The 21719-nt window shown below is 44.2% G+C and overlaps 2 protein-coding genes across 2 annotated transcripts in view; one reads left to right on the top strand and one right to left on the bottom strand.

The window, feature by feature from the left end:
• The first annotated feature begins 989 nt into the window (after positions 1-989).
• LOC131948566 (G-protein coupled receptor 54) overlaps positions 990-21719 on the top strand; it is a 93649-nt gene continuing 72919 nt past the window's right edge. Inside the window, exon 1 of the mRNA XM_059310167.1 lies at positions 990-1061. The gene's annotated coding sequence lies outside the window, so the exon portion shown is untranslated. The remainder of the gene's footprint in view (positions 1062-21719) is intronic.
• On the bottom strand, positions 4515-6064 carry LOC131948444 (cell surface glycoprotein 1-like). Its single transcript, XM_059310055.1, has 4 exons — positions 6041-6064; positions 5437-5657; positions 5039-5326; positions 4515-4911 (listed from the first exon to the last, which is right to left on the bottom strand). Exons 1-4 carry the CDS (start codon positions 6062-6064, stop codon positions 4515-4517), a joined length of 930 nt encoding a protein of 309 aa, XP_059166038.1.

The following is a 21719-nucleotide window of genomic DNA, read 5'->3' as shown; positions in this document are numbered from 1 at the left end:
CCTCCCCCCCCCCATCCCTCGCCAACAAAAAATCGAGTGTAACCGTCCCCTCCCCCTCCCTCGCCAACAAAAAATCGAGTGTAACCGTCCCCCCCCCCCCCCCACTCCTTCCCTCGCCAACAAAAAATCGAGTGTAACCGTCCCCTCCCCTCCCCCTCCCTCGCCAACAAAAATTCGAGTGTAACCGTCCCCTCCCCTCCCCCTCCCCCATCCCTCGCCAACAAAAAATCGAGTGTAACCGTCCCCTCCCCTCCCCCTCCCTCGCCAACAAAAATTCGAGTGTAACCGTCCCCTCCCCTCCCCCTCCCCCATCCCTCGCCAACAAAAATTCGAGTGTAACCGTCCCCTCCCCTCCCTCCCTCGCCAACAAAAATTCTAGTGTAACCGTCCCCTCCCCTCCCTCCCTCGCCAACAAAAATTCGAGTGTAACCGTCCCCTCCCTCACGCTCCACGAGACCCAAGAGTGTGTGACGTAACTCTCCCGTCAACATACCTTGTATGTGTTTGGCAGGGGCAGCAAGCATGAGCATGAGTTATCGAACTTGTCCCCATTCCTCAGCAAGCTGTGAACAGTTGTCTGCCCTTTAGTGTGAATGTTTGGCCCCCAGCAGAAGGCACAACACCAACAGATCGGCGGTCGTACGGTACTCAGGGCCCAGTGGCTCGTCTAGTGGCTCGTCTAGTGGCTCGTCCAGCGGCTCGTCCAGCGGCTCGTCCAGCGGCTCGTCCAGCGGCTCGTCCAGCGGCTCGGATGAGGCTCCTCTAGTGGCTCCTCTAGTGGCTCCTCTAGTGGCTCCTCTAGTGGCTCCTCTAGTGGCTCCTCTAGTGGCTCCTCTAGTGGCTCCTCTAGTGGCTCCTCTAGCTGTCCTAACAGTTGACATCGATACGTCACTGACCGGTTATCCATTCAACTACATGACGTCATCTTGATACAGTTTTTATTTTGTGACGCAACTTTGAGATTTTTTAGTTAGTTGTGTTTACACGTTGCTATGGCGACGAGAACTTGATACATTCTTAATTTGGATTATGGAAACTATTGTCTACTGAAGCTAAAAAAGGTAATTTTTTTTAATAAACTATTTTATACTGCAGCTAAAAGGGGAAACCATTGATAAACTAATTTGTACTGAAGGTAATCATTTATAAACTAGCAATTTATAAATGTCTGTATACTGTAGGTGCACGGATCGCATCTGGAAATAGCGAATGTTAGTTTAGATACAAATCTTGACCTCTTGCTCTCAAACGTTTTTACCTTTGCACAAAAAATTCAAAACTTGCCTAGACTAGAACACAATTTCTATTTTAATTAATTGCCAAGTGTCTCAATATAATCCACATACTCAATGCTTAAAAATAATAAAGCGAGTATTTATTCAGACACGTGAAAAGGGGTGGGGGTGTATTTAACGTTAAAACAACAAACAAAAATGGAGTTTTGTTTACCAAACTAGTGTTTTGTTTACAGACTGAAGAATATTGAGTTTAACAGTAAACACATGGAGCCATTACAGGCGTAGTGTTGTGTTTGTGTCGTGTTTGTGTTGTGTTGTGTTTGTGTTGTGTTTCCTTGGTTTGTTTAAATCCCAACGGCAGAAATAAAAAGGATCGACAATGTTGAGTAAAATAGCGGAGAGTCGAGTCAGATACAGGGGATCACGTCAAACAGTGACTAAAATACAGGGGATCACGTCAAAAGGTGACTAAAATACAGAGGATCACGTCAAAAGGTGACTAAAATACAGGGGATCACGTCAAACAGTGACTAAAATACAGGGGATCACGTCAAAATGTGACTAAAATACAGGGGATCACGTCAAACACTGACTAAAATACAGGGGATCACGTCAAACAGTGACTAAAATACAGGGGATCACGTCAAACAGTGACTAAAATACAGGGGATCACGTCCAACAGCGACTAAAATACAGGGGATCACGTCAAACAGCGACTAAAATACAGGGGATCACGTCAAACAGTGACTAAAATACAGGGGATCACGTCATACAGTGACTAAAATACAGGGAATCACGTCAAACAGTGACGAAAATACAGGGGATCACGTCGACTAAAATACAGGAGATCACGTCAAACAGTGACTAAAATAAGGGGATCACGTCGAACAGTGACTAAAATACAGGGGATCACGTCGAACAGTGACTAAAATACAGGGGATCACGTCGAACAGTGACTAAAATACAGGGGATCACGTCGAACAGTGACTTTAACTTTTCATTTCCTCTGGGCAATTTAAACATGACATGCCATCAAAATTACTGTATTAAAGTTTTCAGATTGAAATAGGATCACATAGATCTTATACAATTTTTAATCAAGTTTAAATTTTAAACGTTATATTTAACTTTTGCATCCAATCGTTTTAATGTAGTGTAATTTTTCATTGTGTTTTATAGATCTATATGCTTGTCACTACTTTGGTTAAAATTTAGTTCAGGCTATTCTAGTTAAAGTTTGCAATTCAGTAACTTGGAACATCTCCTTTGATACTAACTAGTTCTACACTGCACCTCGATGTAACAATACATAGAGCAGATGAAGTAGAGTTAATCTATTTCAGCACTATGATCAACCGCCTTAGTTTTCTAACGTCAACTCGGTGAACTCAGTAACGTCCCACGGACTCCAATCTCGAGATCCGAACTCGAGACTTTCGGGTTGACAGTCGTGGGCTCTACCATCCGATCACACCATACCATAGCTGGTAGTTTGGTACTACATTGTAAAATGTGAAATTTCTCATCTTTCCTATCTCACGTGTTTATCTCTGCTGCTATCAACTACCTCACTGGCTTATCTCATTTTGTTTTATTTGTAATCGATGTACGGTTAAAAATAAAAACGTATTTTTAAGCGATCTAAAATTAATTAATTTGAAATTCACGTTACATATGATCTCGTTAAAACGTTATCCTTGTCCGTCTATCGAAAGAATTTTCTTTTTGTCGGTGGAAATTTAACTTTAAAAACTAAAGACCAAAAGATTTTTCTATTTAGAAAAAAAAAACATATTTATATACTGCGTAATAAAGATATTCCAAAAATGGTAAAAACAATTTAAAAACAAAAACAAAGTGTTTTCTAAAGCTTTTCTCCTGATGGAATTGTTTTCGAGAAGAGACTTCACGCTAGCGTTCTAGCGCTCCTTCCCAAACTAAATCCACGCTAACTCCTGCTCTGTGCTCGTTAACTAATTTCATGGCTACAAATTCCCTTCACACCGTTTTGGGGTCCGGGTGCTGCTTTTTTATCTTTACACCGTCCACTGGCGTAGGAGTGATTGTAATGAATAAATGGAAACATTCCATTTCTTTGCCCGGGTTTAGCGCCGGAATGAGAAAGTGTTGGTCCGTTTGGCAAGTTTTGTCCAGGAGTTTTGTGTGGGAAGTATCCAGCAGAAGACAAATAATCTCGTCCCCTCTCGTCTCGTCCAAGTCCCGCGAGACTTCCTCAGTCGACTTGTTAATTGGTCTCTATTTGTTCGTTACACCAGACCGAATTGTTCGCCGGGCTTTAGAATAGGGACCCCAAAACGGAAGTCATTCCACCTAGTTGATGCCATTCACGAAATTAGCTGGGGCGATATGGACCGTGTTAGGGGAGGGAGGGGAGGGGGGGGGGGGGTAAATCGTGCAAAAAATGAAACAATATCAAAGCTTACGATTAGTTTAGACCAGGGGTCGGCAACCTTTCGAAGCGGAAGAGCCAAAAGTTACAATGTTCAAAATTTCCCTGGTTTTAAAGAGCCACTAACATTTTTTTATTTCAAATATTTTATTTTTTTATTAAGATTATTAGTATTTGTTCAAGGAGCTGGAGAGCCGCATCTTGATATAAAAAAAGCCGCATGCGGCTCGCGAGCCGCAGGTTGCCGACCCCTGGTTTAGACTGTTCTGTTATATTGAGACAATATGAAAGCTCACGATTAGGTTAGACTGTTCTGTTACAGTGAAATAATACCAAAGCTGACGATTAGCGGGGATATTCGCGTTTTCTGGGAGTGAGTTGTGGATTATTAATAAGAGAGTGTAGTATGAGGGGGTGGGGGGGGGGGGGGGTTGTCTCAGTTAGGCAGGGCAGGAGCCAGAAGTTTGTGACAAGTAAATCCACGGGAATCACGTGACACATTTATCAATAGGTTGGTGACGTGAAGCCAGCACTCACCGTCTGACCTAGGGGCTAGAGGTCAACCCGGGTTTCATGGGGACAGGGCTGTCTGTGACGCGGGGATTGTGACTCTTCAATGGGGACAGGGCTGTGTGTGACGTGGGATTGTGACTCTTCAATGGGGACAGGGCTGTCTGTGACGCGGGGATTGTGACTCTTCAATGGGGACAGGGCTGTCTGTGACGCCATATTGTGACTCTTCAATGGGGACAGGGCTGTGTGTGACGCGGGATTGTGACTCTTCAATGGGGACAGGGCTGTCTGTGACGCCATATTGTGACTCTTCAATGGGGACAGGGCTGTGTGTGACGCGGGATTGTGACTCTTCAATGGGGACAGGGCTGTGTGTGACGCGGGGATTGTGACTCTTCAATGGGGACAGGGCTGTCTGTGACGCGGGGATTGTGACTCTTAATGAGCACAGGGCCGTGTGTGACGCGGGATTGTGACTCTTCAATGGGGACAGGGCTGTCTGTGACGCGGGATTGTGACTCTTCAATGGGGACAGGGCTGTCTGTGACGCCTGTGACGCAGGATTGTGACTCTTCAATGGGGACAGGGCTGTCTGTGACGCCTGTGACGCAGGATTGTGACTCTTCAATGGGGACAGGGCTGTCTGTGACGCGGGGTTGTGACTCTTCAATGGGGACAGGGCTGTGTGTGACGCGGGGATTGTGACTCTTCAATGGGGACAGGGCTGTGTGTGACGCGGGGATTGTGACTCTTCAATGGGGACAGGGCTGTCAGTGACGCGGGATTGTGACTCTTCAATGGGGACAGGGCTGTCTGTGACGCGGGGATTGTGACTCTTCAATGGGGACAGGGCTGTGTGTGACGCGGGGATTGTGACTCTTCAATGGGGACAGGGCTGTGTGTGACGCGAGATTGTGACTCTTCAATGGGGACAGTGCTGTGTGTGACGCGGGATTGTGACTCTTCAATGGGGACAGGGCTGTCTGTGACGCGGGATTGTGACTCTTCAATGGGGACAGGGCTGTCTGTGACGCCTGTGACGCAGGATTGTGACTCTTCAATGGGGACAGGGCTGTCTGTGACGCCTGTGACGCAGGATTGTGACTCTTCAATGGGGACAGGGCTGTCTGTGACGCGGGATTGTGACTCTTCAATGGGGACAGGGCTGTGTGTGACGCGGGGATTGTGACTCTTCAATGGGGACAGGGCTGTGTGTGACGCGGGGATTGTGACTCTTCAATGGGGACAGGGCTGTGTGTGACGCGAGATTGTGACTCTTCAATGGGGACAGTGCTGTGTGTGACGCGGGATTGTGACTCTTCAATGGGGACAGGGCTGTCTGTGACGCGGGATTGTGACTCTTCAATGGGGACAGGGCTGTCTGTGACGCCATATTGTGACTCTTCAATGGGGACAGGGCTATGTGTGACGCAGGATTGTGACTCTTCAATGGGGACAGGGCTGTGTGTGACGTGGGGATTGTGACAAGATTCTGTCTGAAGAGTACCATGAATGTTGTTAATATTAGATTAAAAACATTATAAGATGAGGTACATTGCTAAGTTGTAAGCATATATATATATATATATGTGTATGTGTGGAGTTAAAGTGCTGACATCAACTTGATCTCGAGTTAATCAGCTCTATGCCCGGTACCCAAATAAGCTGATACGGCTGGGAAGCGTGGGAAAAACCTCAAGTGCGACAAAAATAAAACTTGATAAATCGCGGCGCCAAATAGATGAAGCGGTCTGCAACTCGAACGGCGCACGCGTCATTTCTGTCAGTCAGCGAGTCACCCGACTCCGGGCGGACCGAGGGCTGCTGGGAGCGACGACACCAGGGGGCATTAAATTGGCATCGAACTGGAATTTCTGACCGCCTTGATCAAAGACGTCTTCATCTCTATGACGTCATTTGGTGCCGGACAGACGCTCGTAGGAGAAGTACACCCCCACTTGACCAACACGATAAGCCATGTTAATTCCACAAACGTAGCTTTAAGCCATGCAAATTCCACAAACGTAGCTATAAGCCATGTAAAGTCCACAAACGTAGCTATAAGCCATGTAAAGTCCACAAACGTAGCTATAAGCCATGTAAAGTCCACAAACGTAGCTATAAGCCATGTAAAGTCCACAAACGTAGCTATAAGCCATGTAAAGTCCACAAACGTAGCCATAAGCCATGTAAATTCCACAAACGTAGCCATAAGCCATGTAAATTCCACAATTACAGCTATTAGCTACGACAATCTTTTAAGCGCAGCTATAAGTTATTTCAATTTTTTTTACTTATGCCGTAAGCTGTTCGGCGTTAATAGATTAGACTTGTAAGAAATTATTCTCTACTCAATGTTTCAGTGTCTTTACCAGAACTTGTATAGCAAAAATTGGGTGGGCACAAATCCAGGTCTATCTGGTGGCCTCGTGAGTCGACTATTACAAAAATTGGTTTGGTATTCCTGTGTTTTTAAAGTTAGTTCACTTAGAAGCAAGCTTCCCCGGGGGAGGCGATCACTAGTTTCATGGGAGGTGCGAAAAGCTTTCAGAAAAATGTGCGATCTAAAGTTATACAAATAGAAACCATTTTCCTATGACAATTGAAGCGTTTGTCTCCGTGTACTGACCAAGTCCACGCTGTATCGACTGTCCAACGTGTACTGACCAAGTCCACGCTGTATCGACTGTCCAACGCCCAGTGTTTCAGTTGTCCCCTGATTTGTGATGTTCGATCTCTGGAAGTTCCAATCAATATCTGGTCAGCTATGTCTGTAGTCGAACAATCCGTGGCCAGACAAGTCCACGCGTCAGGTTCAGTGATGAAGGTTTGTTTGTAGATATAACACCATTAATATAACAACATTAGTCATATAACAACATTTGTCATATAACAACATCGGTGATATATCAACCCCAGTGATATAACAACACCCGTGATACAAAACATTAGTGATATTACAACACCAGTTTTAAAACACATTTGTTTTGTATATTTATACCTTTTATAAATTACAATACAAATGCTATATAACAACACTAGTTGAAGAATTCCTTAACACCTGCTACCTAACATTACCAGTGGTACATAACGAGATCACTGATATAGAAACACAAGTTTTATTAAAACAGTAATATATATATATATATATATATATATATATATATATATATATATATATATATATACACCTTTAAAGTATAAGAACACAATTAATACATAACAACAGCAGTGATACAACATCTCCCATGATATGATTCAGTCCACACGAAATGTGTGGTCAAAAAATGTGATTTAGTTCACACGAAATGTGTGGTCAAAAACTGTGATTCGGTCTTCCGGTAGGCTCAAGAAAAATGAACCAATTTGAATAAGATCACGTGATCAGAATGTTTCAGCTATTGAATATCAACAGAAATCATTCATGACAGTGAAATCTGGAGTTTGGATAGACAACCTAGACTGTGATACTAGGCCCATTTTGTTTATAGAACATTCACTGTAACTAGGCCGATTTTGTTTAAAGTATAGAACATTCACTGACTGTGATACTTTGCCGATTTTGTTTATAAAACATTCAATGACAATGATACTAGGCCGATTTTGTTAATAAAAAAAGTAAAAATAAAAATCTCGATATTTCAGAGAATAAAGCGTTTGCTACCTGTTTGAATCAAATTATAACCCTATATGAAACTACTATATGTATTGTGTGACTCGGATAGATCGATAATGATTTAAGTTGCAATCAACATGTACATCGGTGTCTCAGCCGGTAAGTGTGAGTGGTGCTGGATGGTACTCAGAAAAACCCAGTCTATAACTTTCTCGTTGTAGGAGGGGGGTTGGGGAGTCAAGGCAGAGGGGAGGGATAGACTTACGGGGGGGGGGGGCTTGGCTGGGAACACCTTGTGAAGATTGCTTACATAATGAGAAGTAAAAAGAAATTGGAAATGCAAGAAGAAATCGGACCCGTGGTGGATTATTTGTACAGAAGTGTGGTACATGGGCCAGTCTCCTGATATGGCCCGTCCCTAGGGATATATGGACCTGGGAATATGGCACGTCCCTGACACTAACCCACACCTCCCCTAGCACTAACCCACACCTCCCCTAGCACTAACCCACACCTCCCCTAGCACTAACCCACACCTCCCCTAACACTAACCCACACCCACTAACACTAACAAACACCTCCCTAGCACTAACCCACACCTCCCCTAGCACGAACCCTAGCACTAACCCACACCTCCCCTAACACTAACCCACACCCACTAGCACTAACAAACACCTCCCTAGCACTAACCCACACCTCCCCTAGCACTAGTCCGCACCTCCCCTAGCACTAACCCACACCTCCCCTAGCACTAACCCACACCTCCCCTAGCACTAACCCACACCTCCCCTAGCACTAACCCACACCTCCCCTAGCACTAACCCACACCTCCCCTAGCACTAACCCACACCTCCCCTAGTACCCACACGTCCCCTAGCACTAACCCACACCTCCCCTAGTACCCACACCTCCCCTAGAACCCACACCTCCCCTAGCACTAACCCACACCTCCCCTAGTACCCACACCTCCCCTAGTACACACACCTCCGCTAGTACCCACACATCCCCTAGTACCCACACCTACCTTAGAACCCACACCTCCCCTTGAACCCACACCTCCCCTAGTACCCACACCTCCCCTAGTACCCACACCTCCCCTAGTACCCACACCTCCCCTAGAACCCACACCTCCCCTAGCACTAACCCACACCTCCCCTAGTACCCACACCTCCCCTAGTACCCACACCTCCCCTAGTACCCACACCTCCCCTAGTACCCACACCTCCCCTAGAACCCACACCTCCCCTAGTACCCACACCTCCCCTAGTACCCACACCTCCCCTAGAACCCACACCTCCCCTAGCACTAACCCACACCTCCCCTAGCACTAGTCCACACCTCCCCCAGAACCCACACCTCCCACTCTGTGATACAGTTGTGTTCCAGCCATATTGTTTGATTGAAATGTAAAAGCCAGACAATGAAATCGACTATTACTTCCATATATTAGTCGTATGTTACCTTTGTGGTTTTAACTTTACTTTGTATTTCCAACAGAGATTAAATATCATTTAAATAAGGTATAGTGTACTGAAGAACACACATTACATATTTTTATATAGGCCACTATCCTAAATACATTTAGAGGACAGCAACTATCTCATTCTCAACTATATGTAGGTGATCGCAATTTTCTCGAATAACTGTTAACTAAAAGCTTATATACCGACAGCCCTATTATAAAACAAAGAACCACCACGTACCTTGTGTAGACAATGACCCTAATCGATGGTTGAGGTAACTTAAGGAAACAAATCAAATATAAAGTGGTTTTATGTCCAGTGCTGGCTCTATCTAATTAGATCAATTGTGTTCGTGATGTAGAGTATACTCGTAAATGTGTACTCCATTTATAATAACTCATGCTTGCTAAAAAATGTTGATTAATTAATGGGAATTAAATAATACTAAATCTATAATTACTAAACAATGTTAATCAATCAAGACTAATTAATTAAACATAAAGCTATGCTAGGCAATTCCATCTCGTCTATGGAATACATTGGATCAACATTTTGAGACTTTCATTTCCCACTAAAATAAAAAGGGCTAATACCTTCAAATCGTTAACAGATGACCTCGACATTGCTATGTTGCTCAACGCGCTGTGTTAAGAGCGCTTTAAACTAAAACTATTTGACAAACTTACATTCTAGCAGACATTACACCTCCCTTGTAGATTACACACCCTCCCCCTCTATGTTAATTACTACTACCCATTACCAATCACAACACGAAATTCGTTTGTAGTGTAATACTTACACATTGCTTTTGTAGTGTAATACATGTACATATTGTTTGTTTATTGTGTAATACACTCACATATTGTTAGTTGTAGTATAATACACTTACATATTGTTTGTTTGTAGTATAATACTCTAACATATTGTTTGTAGTGTAACACTTACATATTGTAATGCTAAGCTTCACTTACGTATGTTTGGATTTAGCCGCAAAAATGTGAAACTTCAGCTTTTTGTGGGGGTTGGGTTTGAGAAACTTCAGCTTTCTGTAGGGGTTGGGTTTGATATACGGTCGGTCTGTCCTTTGATTAAAGTACATCTCATTGTTAATCTTGACCGTCGTGTCTAGCGAGCCCATGTAGGGGCATTAATTTTTGGAACATCCCCAATGCCATCCCTTGTTGCTATTGGTCACCCAGACATTTGGCGCTATAAAGTGAGCGGTGTTTACAAAATGTGTTCATCAGTAGCGATATGGTTGACGCTCGGACCAATCAGAAATAAAATCAGATGCTGTGAGTTTTATTCACGGAGTATTGATGTTGTTGTTGACTTTGTAAATAGAGACCCTACCTACGGCTTTCGTGGCATAATACACAATCTGAAAAAGTAGGTTTTTATACTTTATCAGGAAATGTCACTATTACTACTTAGTATTGTTTATTTTTTTTTATAAGACTGTAGATCTACTAAGGGGACAAAATTGACAGGGGTCAATTAACGGGGGGTCGGAATTAGACTTGAGGTGGCATGATAGCAGGAAATATGACCGGCTGTAATTGACAAGTGGTAATGTCCAGCTCTTATTATAGCAGTCCATACCCCCCCCCCCCCAAACAGACCACGATCTCTAATTTACTATCAGGCTACACATGACCTAATTAAACCAATGTTTACAAATTGTAATCACTCATTATCCAATCCACTGAAGCGGGAATTTAAAAATTTTGAACAATTTTCGTTTTTTCCATTAGACGTCGAAAGAAACATACTTTTTAAAATATTCATTAGGAACATAAAAAATTGCTTCTTTAATTGCTCTTTATTATCCTCTTAATTGTATGTGCAACAGTTTTGGTAATATTACCAGGTCTATATTGATACACAAAGAATTTAGTTTTTTCTCACTGAAGAATGATTGTCCTTTTATCGTGGATCTGATCAATGTCAAGAAATGTCTGGAATACTTGCTTGTATTTCTACCTAGCTGCGGGTCTGTTCTTTAACTTTCCTCACCTGTCGAGGTTTTGATATCCCCTCTGTGTATCTACCTGTACTGGATACCGCCCACCTATCCATCGACACCTATGCTAATCTAATCACGTGATAATCTCTACACCAGCGCCCTACCCCCCATCACGGCACCGACCCGATCGCAGGAAACTATGTAACAATGACATCACAAGCAACACATTGGGCGGGGGTCAAGGTTATGTAAAGATGATCCGCCTGTTGTTTTCACGCAGGGATCCGCAGGCACCTGTCGCAGTGAGGAGCAGATGTGGATCTGAGGAGCCCTCCTTTGTGGCACAACTGGCTCTCGTCTAGAACTTCCTGCCAGGAAAATGTCGAGCCAGATCTGAAGCGTGAGCTGGTCTCGTTCCAGCTTTGTTCTGTGTAGAGCTAGCAGTGGATTGTGTGTGCCACGGGGACTAGAATAGAAACAGAAAGTATGGGCCGCCAGAACGAACGTTACATATAAAGAATGAGCCACCAGAATTAACATTCTATGTAGAGCCGACATACAGCTTGGCTTTATCGGCAGTGTGCTATAAAACTTTATTCCCCATAAAACCAGATTTTCTCAGGAGTTGATATTTCGCCTCCAGGAAATCAAAGACCGGTGTGTGTAATCTAATGTTATACCACTGATGCATGGATCACTGATATATGGATCGCTGATATATGGATCACTGATATATGGATCACTGATATATGGATCACTGAAATACGAATCACTGATATATGGGTCACTGATATATGATCACTGATATATGGGAACACTGATATATGGATCACTGATATAAGGATCACTGATATATGGATCACTGATATATGGATCACTGATATATGGATCACTGATATATGGGTCAACGATATATGGGTCAACGATATATGGATCACTGGTATATGGATCACTGATATATGGATCACTGATATATGGATCACTGATATATGGATCACTGATATATGGATCACTGATATATGGGTCACTGATATATGGATCACTGATATATGGATCACTAATATATGGATCACTAATATATGGATCACTGATATATGGATCACTGATATATGGATCACTGATATATGGATCACTGATATATGGGTCACTGATATATGGGTCACTGATATATGGATCACTGATATATGGGTCACTGATATATGGATCACTGATATATGGATCACTGATATATGGATCACTGATAAATGGATCACTGAAATATGGTAGTAGTGTCCAACGACAACTCCAAGTTGAGGTGGTATTAGCTGACCAGTTCAAAGTTCAACCTGAAGGTTAACTTCGGCCACTGATTGCTTTTAATTCACTTTATGACCCTGGAATATTTTAATAGTTTATCTTCGGTAGATACAAGGGGTCGAGAGTACTAAACTAGAAATGTGTTGAGGCGGTCAATGTATGGGTTGTTACACAAATAAAACATTGAACTGTCAAGGATTGGTTAGATCACTTCTTAACTTGGGTAAATCAATAGAAAACAGATTAGTTTAATTATTGTACTAACTGAGCCAACACACGGCTTATCTCTGAGCCATCATGCGTCGAAACTTCATAATCCAATGTACGTCTAAGTGTCTTGGTCAACACCCCCCCCCCCCATCTAACTCACATATCCTGAGTACTCCAATGCCCCAGGGGTCTGATGTACTCGAACCCTCCCCCTCCCCACGTATATCTCACATATCCTGAGTACTCCAATCCCCCAGGGGTCTGATATACTCTACCCCCCCCCCCCATCTAGCTCACATATCCCGACTTCCTTGAGTTAATCTCTAACCAGATTTCCTACTGCCATAGCCATCACCGGCTGCTATCTCTTCTTCCTTGTTTCGGATATCGGTTAGCTCCTGGTGCTAAAAATAAATTCCCTAAGCCTAAAATGTCAAGCATAATTTTACAGTGAAATCCGGGGTTAATATTGTACTTTAATTGGATTGGGGGTATATTGGGTTGGAGTGTAAGGGGTGGAAGAAGGGCAGGGTTTCTTTCAGAAATGTTGCTCCAGGGGTAGACATGTGAAGCTTTCAGGGGTGGGGCAGTCAAGATTGGTTGAAGCAGGGGCGTAGCGAGGGGGGTGCGGGGGGTGCGGACCGCACCGGGTGACACCATTTGGGGGGGGGGGGTGACACCAAGGCAAAAAATAGCAAAATATATATAGAAAAATGATAATTCCACATAATAGAGGTGGGGGGTGCAAATCGAAAGTTTGAGGGGGGGGGGTGTAAATCGAAAATTGAAAGTTTTTCCCGGGAAGGGTCGTTGCGCCTCTGGGGGTGACACCATTAAGTGCCGCACCGGGTGACACCCGACCTCGCTACGCCACTGGGTTGAAGTATATATATTCTATTTCAATGTAAGGTTTATTCTATTTAATCCGTGTAGTTGAAGCTGTGGCTATACACCTTTCGACCCCGCCTCCACATAGACATGACTAAAACGCGGGTGATGGGAGTTGTGATGAGTGGGGGTGTGAAGAGTGGGGTGTGTAGGGGTGGGGGTGTATGGGTGGGGGTGTGATGAGTGGTGTGTGTACGGGTGGGGGTGTGAAGAGTGTGGTGTGTAGGGTTGGGGGTGTGTAGGGGTGGGGGTGTGATGGGGTGTGTAGGGGTGCGGGTGTGATGGGGTGTGTAAGTGTGGGGTTGTGAAGAGTGCGGGGTGTAGGGGTGGGACTACATATTCTATACATATCATGAGAAGTTTACATCTATATGTGACGATCGCTCTCCCCCACCAGCTTGTGTTGAGTACACACCACGTGTGTGTTTGTACTGTGATGTACTAATTGTATGTGTACTACGAATGATGTGTACTGTGATATACTGAGTGCATTAGTACTGAGTTGATGTGCACTGTGATATACTGATTGCAGGTGTACTAAGTTGATGTGTACTGATTGTTTGTACACTAAGAATGATGTGTACTGTGATATACTGAGTGCATTAGTACTGAGTTGATGTGCACTGTGATGACTGAGTGATGGCGTGCGTACTCGCTATTACCATTCCGTCACGCTGTAGCCAGAAGATTGAAGACTAGCCGTCAGTCAAGCTAATCAGAAACCTGAAGCGGGCGATACCAAATATAATCGGAGCCTGAGTGAACACCACCCGTCAGTCAAGCCAATCAGAAACCTGAAGCAGACGATACCAAATGTAGTCGGAGCCTGGGCCCAGACAAACCAACTTGTTTGTTTTTTCAGCCTGGCACTTCACGTCATAAGCCGTGATGGACTTAAGCCCTGAGAGATAGGTCGATCTTGTGAAAATTATTGAGTTGAATGGGTGGATTTAAGATGTCAAGGTGCGCGCAGAATTTAAGCACCTTCTGACAACTGATGAAGTTTACCAGAGTTATCATCCCACAGCAGTAAGGGAAACAAATGACATATCTGCAACAGGGACTGAACTTACTAGCCAGTAAAAGGGGATTCAACTCACCCGTAAGTAACAAGGGGCTGAACTCTCCTTAGGTTTAAATTTTAACTCACAATATTCAAGCATTACAAAAAAAATTCTCAAAAGGAAATGAAGAGTACAGTCTACAATTTTCAACACGTTTTAGCCTAGGGGTGTAAAAAGTCTATCCTTGTCATTTTAAAAAATGATTTTCAGTCCCTCTCCTTTTTATAAAGTAAAGTATTTTTTTCTTTGTATTTGTCAGAGAGAGAAATATATATATATATATATATATATATATATATATATATATATATATATATATATATATATATATATATGCGGTTTGGCCAAAAATATGACGGAAAACTCGTTTATCCCTCGTCATCAGAAGAAAATTGAAGACTTTAAGATATGGAGGGAGCAGGGGGCGCAACAACTCTGATACAGTCACGTGACCTGTCACCACATAGAAAAAACGAGCCAGGAATTTATCGACGGCAACTTGTTCACTATTTTAGTTTTCCTGGCCATGGAAGTGACGTTATAGCACACGCGATGACGTATTAGCACCGGATATCTTCTGATGGGAAGCAGGAGTCTCTATGAACCAGTTTTTGGACGTTTTTTGCAACATACTTTTTTTTAAGTATAGAAAAAGAAAATGGAATTTGCCGAGGAACATTTCGGTATGTTTCGGTATGTCTCGATATGTTGAGATGAATGTAAAAAAAAAAAGTCAAGAGCGGCGCTATGATTACTAGTTGTAACTTCCCTTATGGCGGTGGGATGGCTTTAAATCATTCACTGTGGGTCAAACTGGGCATAACAGAACGTAAGGGGTTTGGGAGGGGGTGGGGCGGCGGGGTAGAACTTGACCAATCAATTTTGATGCCTGACCTTGTCCACCAATAAAATGAATAACGATGGTGTGGGGCAGATGGGAGGGGTACAAATCAATCAGTCCAAGTTGATATCGATTAGCACGGCAACTTAAGCTTACGTGGGTGTAGAATGTTACCTACATTTATTGTTGTGGAATATCATCCTGAGCATTTAGACATTAACAAAGAGTGACTCCATGTACATTGTATAATACTTATTTTCACTAAATATGACAAAATTAAAGTGTATGAGTATAATTAGTTTGTATTAACGCATTTTTAAAATTACGCAGTTTTCCGTTGCGCAATTTTCCGGAAACCAATCCTGCCCACCCTCTTGTTTGCTATCAATACAGGCCCAAGCTATTGCTCAATAGCCAGGCAGATTAAGAAAGCGTTAATTATCGAGCATTCTCTGACCCATGTTCCCAGCAACTAAGCCCGTGAGTTTCCTCCCTCTTTGTTTCCCTGACCCTCTAGTTACTGCAATGTACAAAAATAATCGTAGATCTAGCTGCTGTTTTACAAGAAAAAACAAACAATGCATTATATTTTACTTGACTTTCTAGGTAAAAAGTGATAGGTTAGATATTCGATACCAACCGTATCGTAGTGAATAGTATGAAAGGCAAGATATTCGATGCCAAGATATGGAAGTGAATAGTATAATTGGTCAGATATTCGATGTTAAGATATCGAAGTGAATAGTATAATGGGTCAGATACTTGATACCAACCGTATCGAAGTGAATAGTATAATGGGTCAGATATTCTACACCAACCGTATCGAAGTGAATAGCATAATGGGTCAGATATTCGATACCAACCGTATCGAAGTGAATAGTATAAAGGGTCAGTTATTCGACACCAACCGTATCGAAGTGAATAGCATAATGGGTCAGATATTCGATACCAACCGTGTCGAAGTGCATAGTATAGTGGGTCAGATATTCGACACCAACCGTATCGAAGTGAATAGTATAATGAGTCAGATATTTGACACCAATCGTATCGAAGTGAATAGTATAGTGGGTCAGATATTCGACACCAACCGTATCGAAGTGAATCGCATAATGGGTCAGATATTCGACACCAACCGTATCGAAGTGAATATTATAATGGGTCAGATATTCGACACCAACCGTATCGAAGTGAATAGTATAATGAGTCAGATATTCGACACCAACCGTATCGAAGTGAATAGTATAATGAGTCAGATATTCGACACCAACTGTATCGAAGTGAATAGTATAATTTGTCAGATATTCGATACCAATCGTATCGAAGTGAATAGTATGACAGGCAAGATATTCGATGCCAAGATATCGAACTGAATAGCATAGTGGGTCAGATATTCGACACCAACCGTATCGCAGTGAATAGTATAACGGGTCAGATATTCGACACCAACCGTATCGAAGTGAATAGTAGAACGGGTCAGATATTCACACCAACCGTATCGAAGTGAATAGTATAATGGGTCAGATATTCGACACCAACCATGACAAATAAACAAGTTCCAAAAGGAGCAGAACTCAGGTGATTTGGCGGTCAAAGACTTTGATATTTCCATTTTAGCTGCAATATTTATTACAGGTAAATATCACAAAATATCACTTCCGCCCTCCCCTCCTCCCCCTTTTTACGTTCTTACAAAGAAAGGTAATGCGATGAAGTTTTAACCCCCCCCCCCCTCCCCCTCTTTCCTCTTAGAGAAAACACTTTAATGACAAGACTAGACAAATATCTTCACACAAAAAGCACATCTAAAGTCTACTCTCCGCGAATCACAGTGTTATCCAAGTTTAGATTGGTACCGTTCATATTTTCCTGCGCATCACAGTGTTATCCAAGTTTAGATTGGTACCGTTCATATTTTCCTGCGCATCACAGTGTTATCCAAGTTTGGATTGGTACCGTTCATATTTTCCTGCGCATCACAGTGTTATCCAAGTTTAGTTTGGTACCGTTCATATTTTCCTGCGCATCACACTGTTATCCAAGTTTAGATTGGTACCGTACATATTTTCCTGCGCATCACAGTGTTATCCAAGTTTAGATTGGTACCGTTCATATTTTCCTGCGCATCACAGTGTTATCCAAGTTTAGATTGGTACCGTTCATATTTTCCTGCGCATCACAGTGTTATCCAAGTTTAGATTGGTACCGTTCATATTTTCCTGCGCATCACATCCAAGTTTAGATTGGTACCGTTCATATTTTCCTGCGCATCACATCCAAGTTTAGATTGGTACCGTTCATATTTTCCTGCGCATCACACTGTTATCCAAGTTTAGATTGGTACCGTTCATATTTTCCTGCGCATCACAGTGTTATCCAAGTTTAGATTGGTACCGTTCATATTTTCCTGCGCATCACAGTGTTATCCAAGTTTAGATTGGTACCGTTCATATTTTCCTGCGCATCACAGTGTTATCCAAGTTTAGATTGGTACCGTTCATATTTTCCTGCGCATCTAAAAATGTCACGGCATTTGTTCCCTGCCACACATCATCTCGTCAGCCATTTTTTGTATTGACTCTAGAATATTCCACGCTCGGTTAAAAGCGCAAATATTTTGACTAGCCGAGAAGGCAAACGATTAGTGAGTTACCGATGGGGTGGGCAGAAAACGTGTGAGGTCGTCTGCAGGTTGTCGGCTGGTGTTTTGACTTCTGCTCACAAAGTGTTCAATGCAATCAAGAAATGTTGTCTTTCGTTTTTTCATTTTACCATTGTAAGAAACAAGAAAAGTGAGAACGATGTTAAAGATAGTCGGAGTTTGATGTTGTCAGGTGTGGTGTCAGGTGTTGATGCTGTCAGGTGTGGTGTCAGGTGTGGTGTCAGGTGTGGTGTCAGGAGTTTGATGTTGTCAGGTGTGGTGTCAGGAGTTTGATGTTGTCAGGTGTGGTGTCAGGTGTGGTGTCAGGTGTAGTGTCAGGTGTGGTGTCAGGTGTGGTGTCAGGTGTGGTGTCAGGAGTTTGATGTTGTCAGGTGTGGTGTCAGGTGTGGTGTCAGGAGTTTGATGTTGTCAGGTGTGGTGTCAGGTGTGGTGTCAGGAGTTTGATGTTGTCAGGTGTGGTGTCAGGTGTGGTGTCAGGTGTTTGATGTTGTCAGGTGTGGTGTCAGGTGTGGTGTCAGGAGTTTGATGTTGTCAGGTGTGGTGTCAGGTGTGGTGTCAGGTGTGGTGTCAGGAGTTTGATGTTGTCAGTTGTGGTGTCAGGTGTGGTGTCAGGAGTTTGATGTTGTCAGTTGTGGTGCCAGTTGTTGTGTCTGGTGTGGTGTCAGGTGTGGTGTCTGGAGTTTGATGTTGTCAGGTGTGGTGTCAGGAGTTTGATGTTGTCAGGTGTGGTGTCAGGTGTGGTGTCAGGTGTGGTGTCTGGAGTTTGATGTTGTCAGGTGTGGTGTCAGGAGTTTGATGTTGTCAGATGTGGTGTCAGGAGTTTGATGTTGTCAGTTGTGGTGTCAGGAGTTTGATGTTGTCAGATGTGGTGTCAGGTGTAGTGTCAGGCGTTTGATGTTGTCAGGTGTTGTGTCAGGTGTGGTGTCAGGAGTTTGATGTTGTCAGGTGTGGTGTCAGGTGTGGTGTCAGGAGTTTGATGTTGTCAGGTGTTGTGTCAGGTGTGGTGTCAGGAGTTTGAAGTTGTCAGGTGTTGTGTCAGGTGTGGTGTCAGGAGTTTGATGTTGTCAGGTGTGGTGTCAGGTGTGGTGTCAGGTGTGGTGTCAGGTGTGGTGTCAGGAGTTTGATGTTGTCAGGTGTGGTGTCAGGTGTGGTGTCAGGAGTTTGATGTTGTCAGGTGTGGTGTCAGGTGTGGTGTCAGGAGTTTGATGTTGTCAGGTGTGGTGTCAGGTGTGGTGTCAGGTGTTTGATGTTGTCAGGTGTGGTGTCAGGTGTGGTGTCAGGAGTTTGATGTTGTCAGGTGTGGTGTCAGGTGTGGTGTCAGGTGTGGTGTCAGGTGTGGTGTCAGGAGTTTGATGTTGTCAGGTGTGGTGTCAGGTGTGGTGTCGGGTGTGGTGTCAGGTGTGGTGTCAGGAGTTTGATGTTGTCAGGTGTTGTGTCAGGTGTGGTGTCAGGAGTTTGAAGTTGTCAGGTGTTGTGTCAGGTGTGGTGTCAGGAGTTTGATGTTGTCAGGTGTGGTGTCAGGTGTGGTGTCAGGTGTGGTGTCAGGTGTGGTGTCAGGAGTTTGATGTTGTCAGGTGTGGTGTCAGGTGTGGTGTCAGGAGTTTGATGTTGTCAGGTGTTGTGTCAGGTGTGGTGTCAGGAGTTTGATGTTGTCAGGTGTGGTGTCAGGTGTGGTGTCAGGTGTTTGATGTTGTCAGGTGTGGTGTCAGGTGTGGTGACAGGAGTTTGATGTTGTCAGGTGTGGTGTCAGGTGTGGTGTCAGGTGTGGTGTCAGGTGTGGTGTCAGGAGTTTGATGTTGTCAGGTGTGGTGTCAGGTGTGGTGTCGGGTGTGGTGTCAGGTGTGGTGTCGGGAGTTTGATGTTGTCAGGTGTTGTGTCAGGTGTGGTGTCAGGAGTTTGAAGTTGTCAGGTGTTGTGTCAGGTGTGGTGTCAGGAGTTTGATGTTGTCAGGTGTGGTGTCAGGTGTGGTGTCAGGTGTGGTGTCAGGTGTGGTGTCAGGAGTTTGATGTTGTCAGGTGTGGTGTCAGGTGTGGTGTCAGGAGTTTGATGTTGTCAGGTGTGGTGTCAGGTGTAGTGTCAGGCGTTTGATGTTGTCAGGTGTGGTGTCAGGTGTGGTGTCAGGAGTTTGATGTTGTCAGGTGTGGTGTCAGGTGTGGTGTCAAGAGTTTGATGTTGTCAGGTGTGGTGTCAGGTGTGGTGTCAGGAGTTTGATGTTGTCAGTTGTGGTGTCAGGTGTGGTGTCAGGAGTTTGATGTTGTCAGGTGTGGTGTCAGGTGTAGTGTCAGGCGTTTGATGTTGTCAGGTGTTGTGTCAGGTGTGGTGTCAGGTGTGGTGTCAGGTATTGATGTTGTCAGATGTGGTGTCAGGTGTGGTGCCAGTTGTGGTGTCAGGTGTGGTGTCAGGAGTTTAATGTTGTCAGGTGTGGTGTCAGGTGTGGTGTCAGGTGTGGTGTCAGGAGTTTGATGTTGTCAGATGTGGTGTCAGGAGTTTGATGTTGTCAGTTGTGGTGTCAGGAGTTTGATGTTGTCAGTTGTGGTGCCAGTTGTTGTGTCTGGTGTGGTGTCAGGTGTGGTGTCTGGAGTTTGATGTTGTCAGGTGTGGTGTCAGGAGTTTGATGTTGTCAGGTGTGGTGTCAGGTGTGGTGTCAGGTGTGGTGTCTGGAGTTTGATGGTGTCAGGTGTGGTGTCAGGAGTTTGATGTTGTCAGATGTGGTGTCAGGAGTTTGATGTTGTCAGTTGTGGTGTCAGGAGTTTGATGTTGTCAGATGTGGTGTCAGGTGTAGTGTCAGGCGTTTGATGTTGTCAGGTGTTGTGTCAGGTGTGGTGTCAGGAGTTTGATGTTGTCAGGTGTGGTGTCAGGTGTGGTGTCAGGAGTTTGATGTTGTCAGGTGTTGTGTCAGGTGTGGTGTCAGGAGTTTGAAGTTGTCAGGTGTTGTGTCAGGTGTGGTGTCAGGAGTTTGATGTTGTCAGGTGTGGTGTCAGGTGTGGTGTCAGGTGTGGTGTCAGGTGTGGTGTCAGGAGTTTGATGTTGTCAGGTGTGGTGTCAGGTGTGGTGTCAGGAGTTTGATGTTGTCAGGTGTGGTGTCAGGTGTGGTGTCAGGAGTTTGATGTTGTCAGGTGTGGTGTCAGGTGTGGTGTCAGGTGTTTGATGTTGTCAGGTGTGGTGTCAGGTGTGGTGTCAGGAGTTTGATGTTGTCAGGTGTGGTGTCAGGTGTGGTGTCAGGTGTGGTGTCAGGTGTGGTGTCAGGAGTTTGATGTTGTCAGGTGTGGTGTCAGGTGTGGTGTCGGGTGTGGTGTCAGGTGTGGTGTCAGGAGTTTGATGTTGTCAGGTGTTGTGTCAGGTGTGGTGTCAGGAGTTTGAAGTTGTCAGGTGTTGTGTCAGGTGTGGTGTCAGGAGTTTGATGTTGTCAGGTGTGGTGTCAGGTGTGGTGTCAGGTGTGGTGTCAGGTGTGGTGTCAGGAGTTTGATGTTGTCAGGTGTGGTGTCAGGTGTGGTGTCAGGAGTTTGATGTTGTCAGGTGTTGTGTCAGGTGTGGTGTCAGGAGTTTGATGTTGTC

The sequence above is a fragment of the Physella acuta genome, unplaced genomic scaffold, assembly GCF_028476545.2.
Source record: "Physella acuta isolate Inbredline_101_S28 unplaced genomic scaffold, ASM2847654v3 ptg000059l, whole genome shotgun sequence".
NCBI classification, from domain to species: Eukaryota; Metazoa; Mollusca; class Gastropoda; family Physidae; genus Physella; species Physella acuta.
This window is presented reverse-complemented; position numbering and strand designations above follow the sequence as displayed.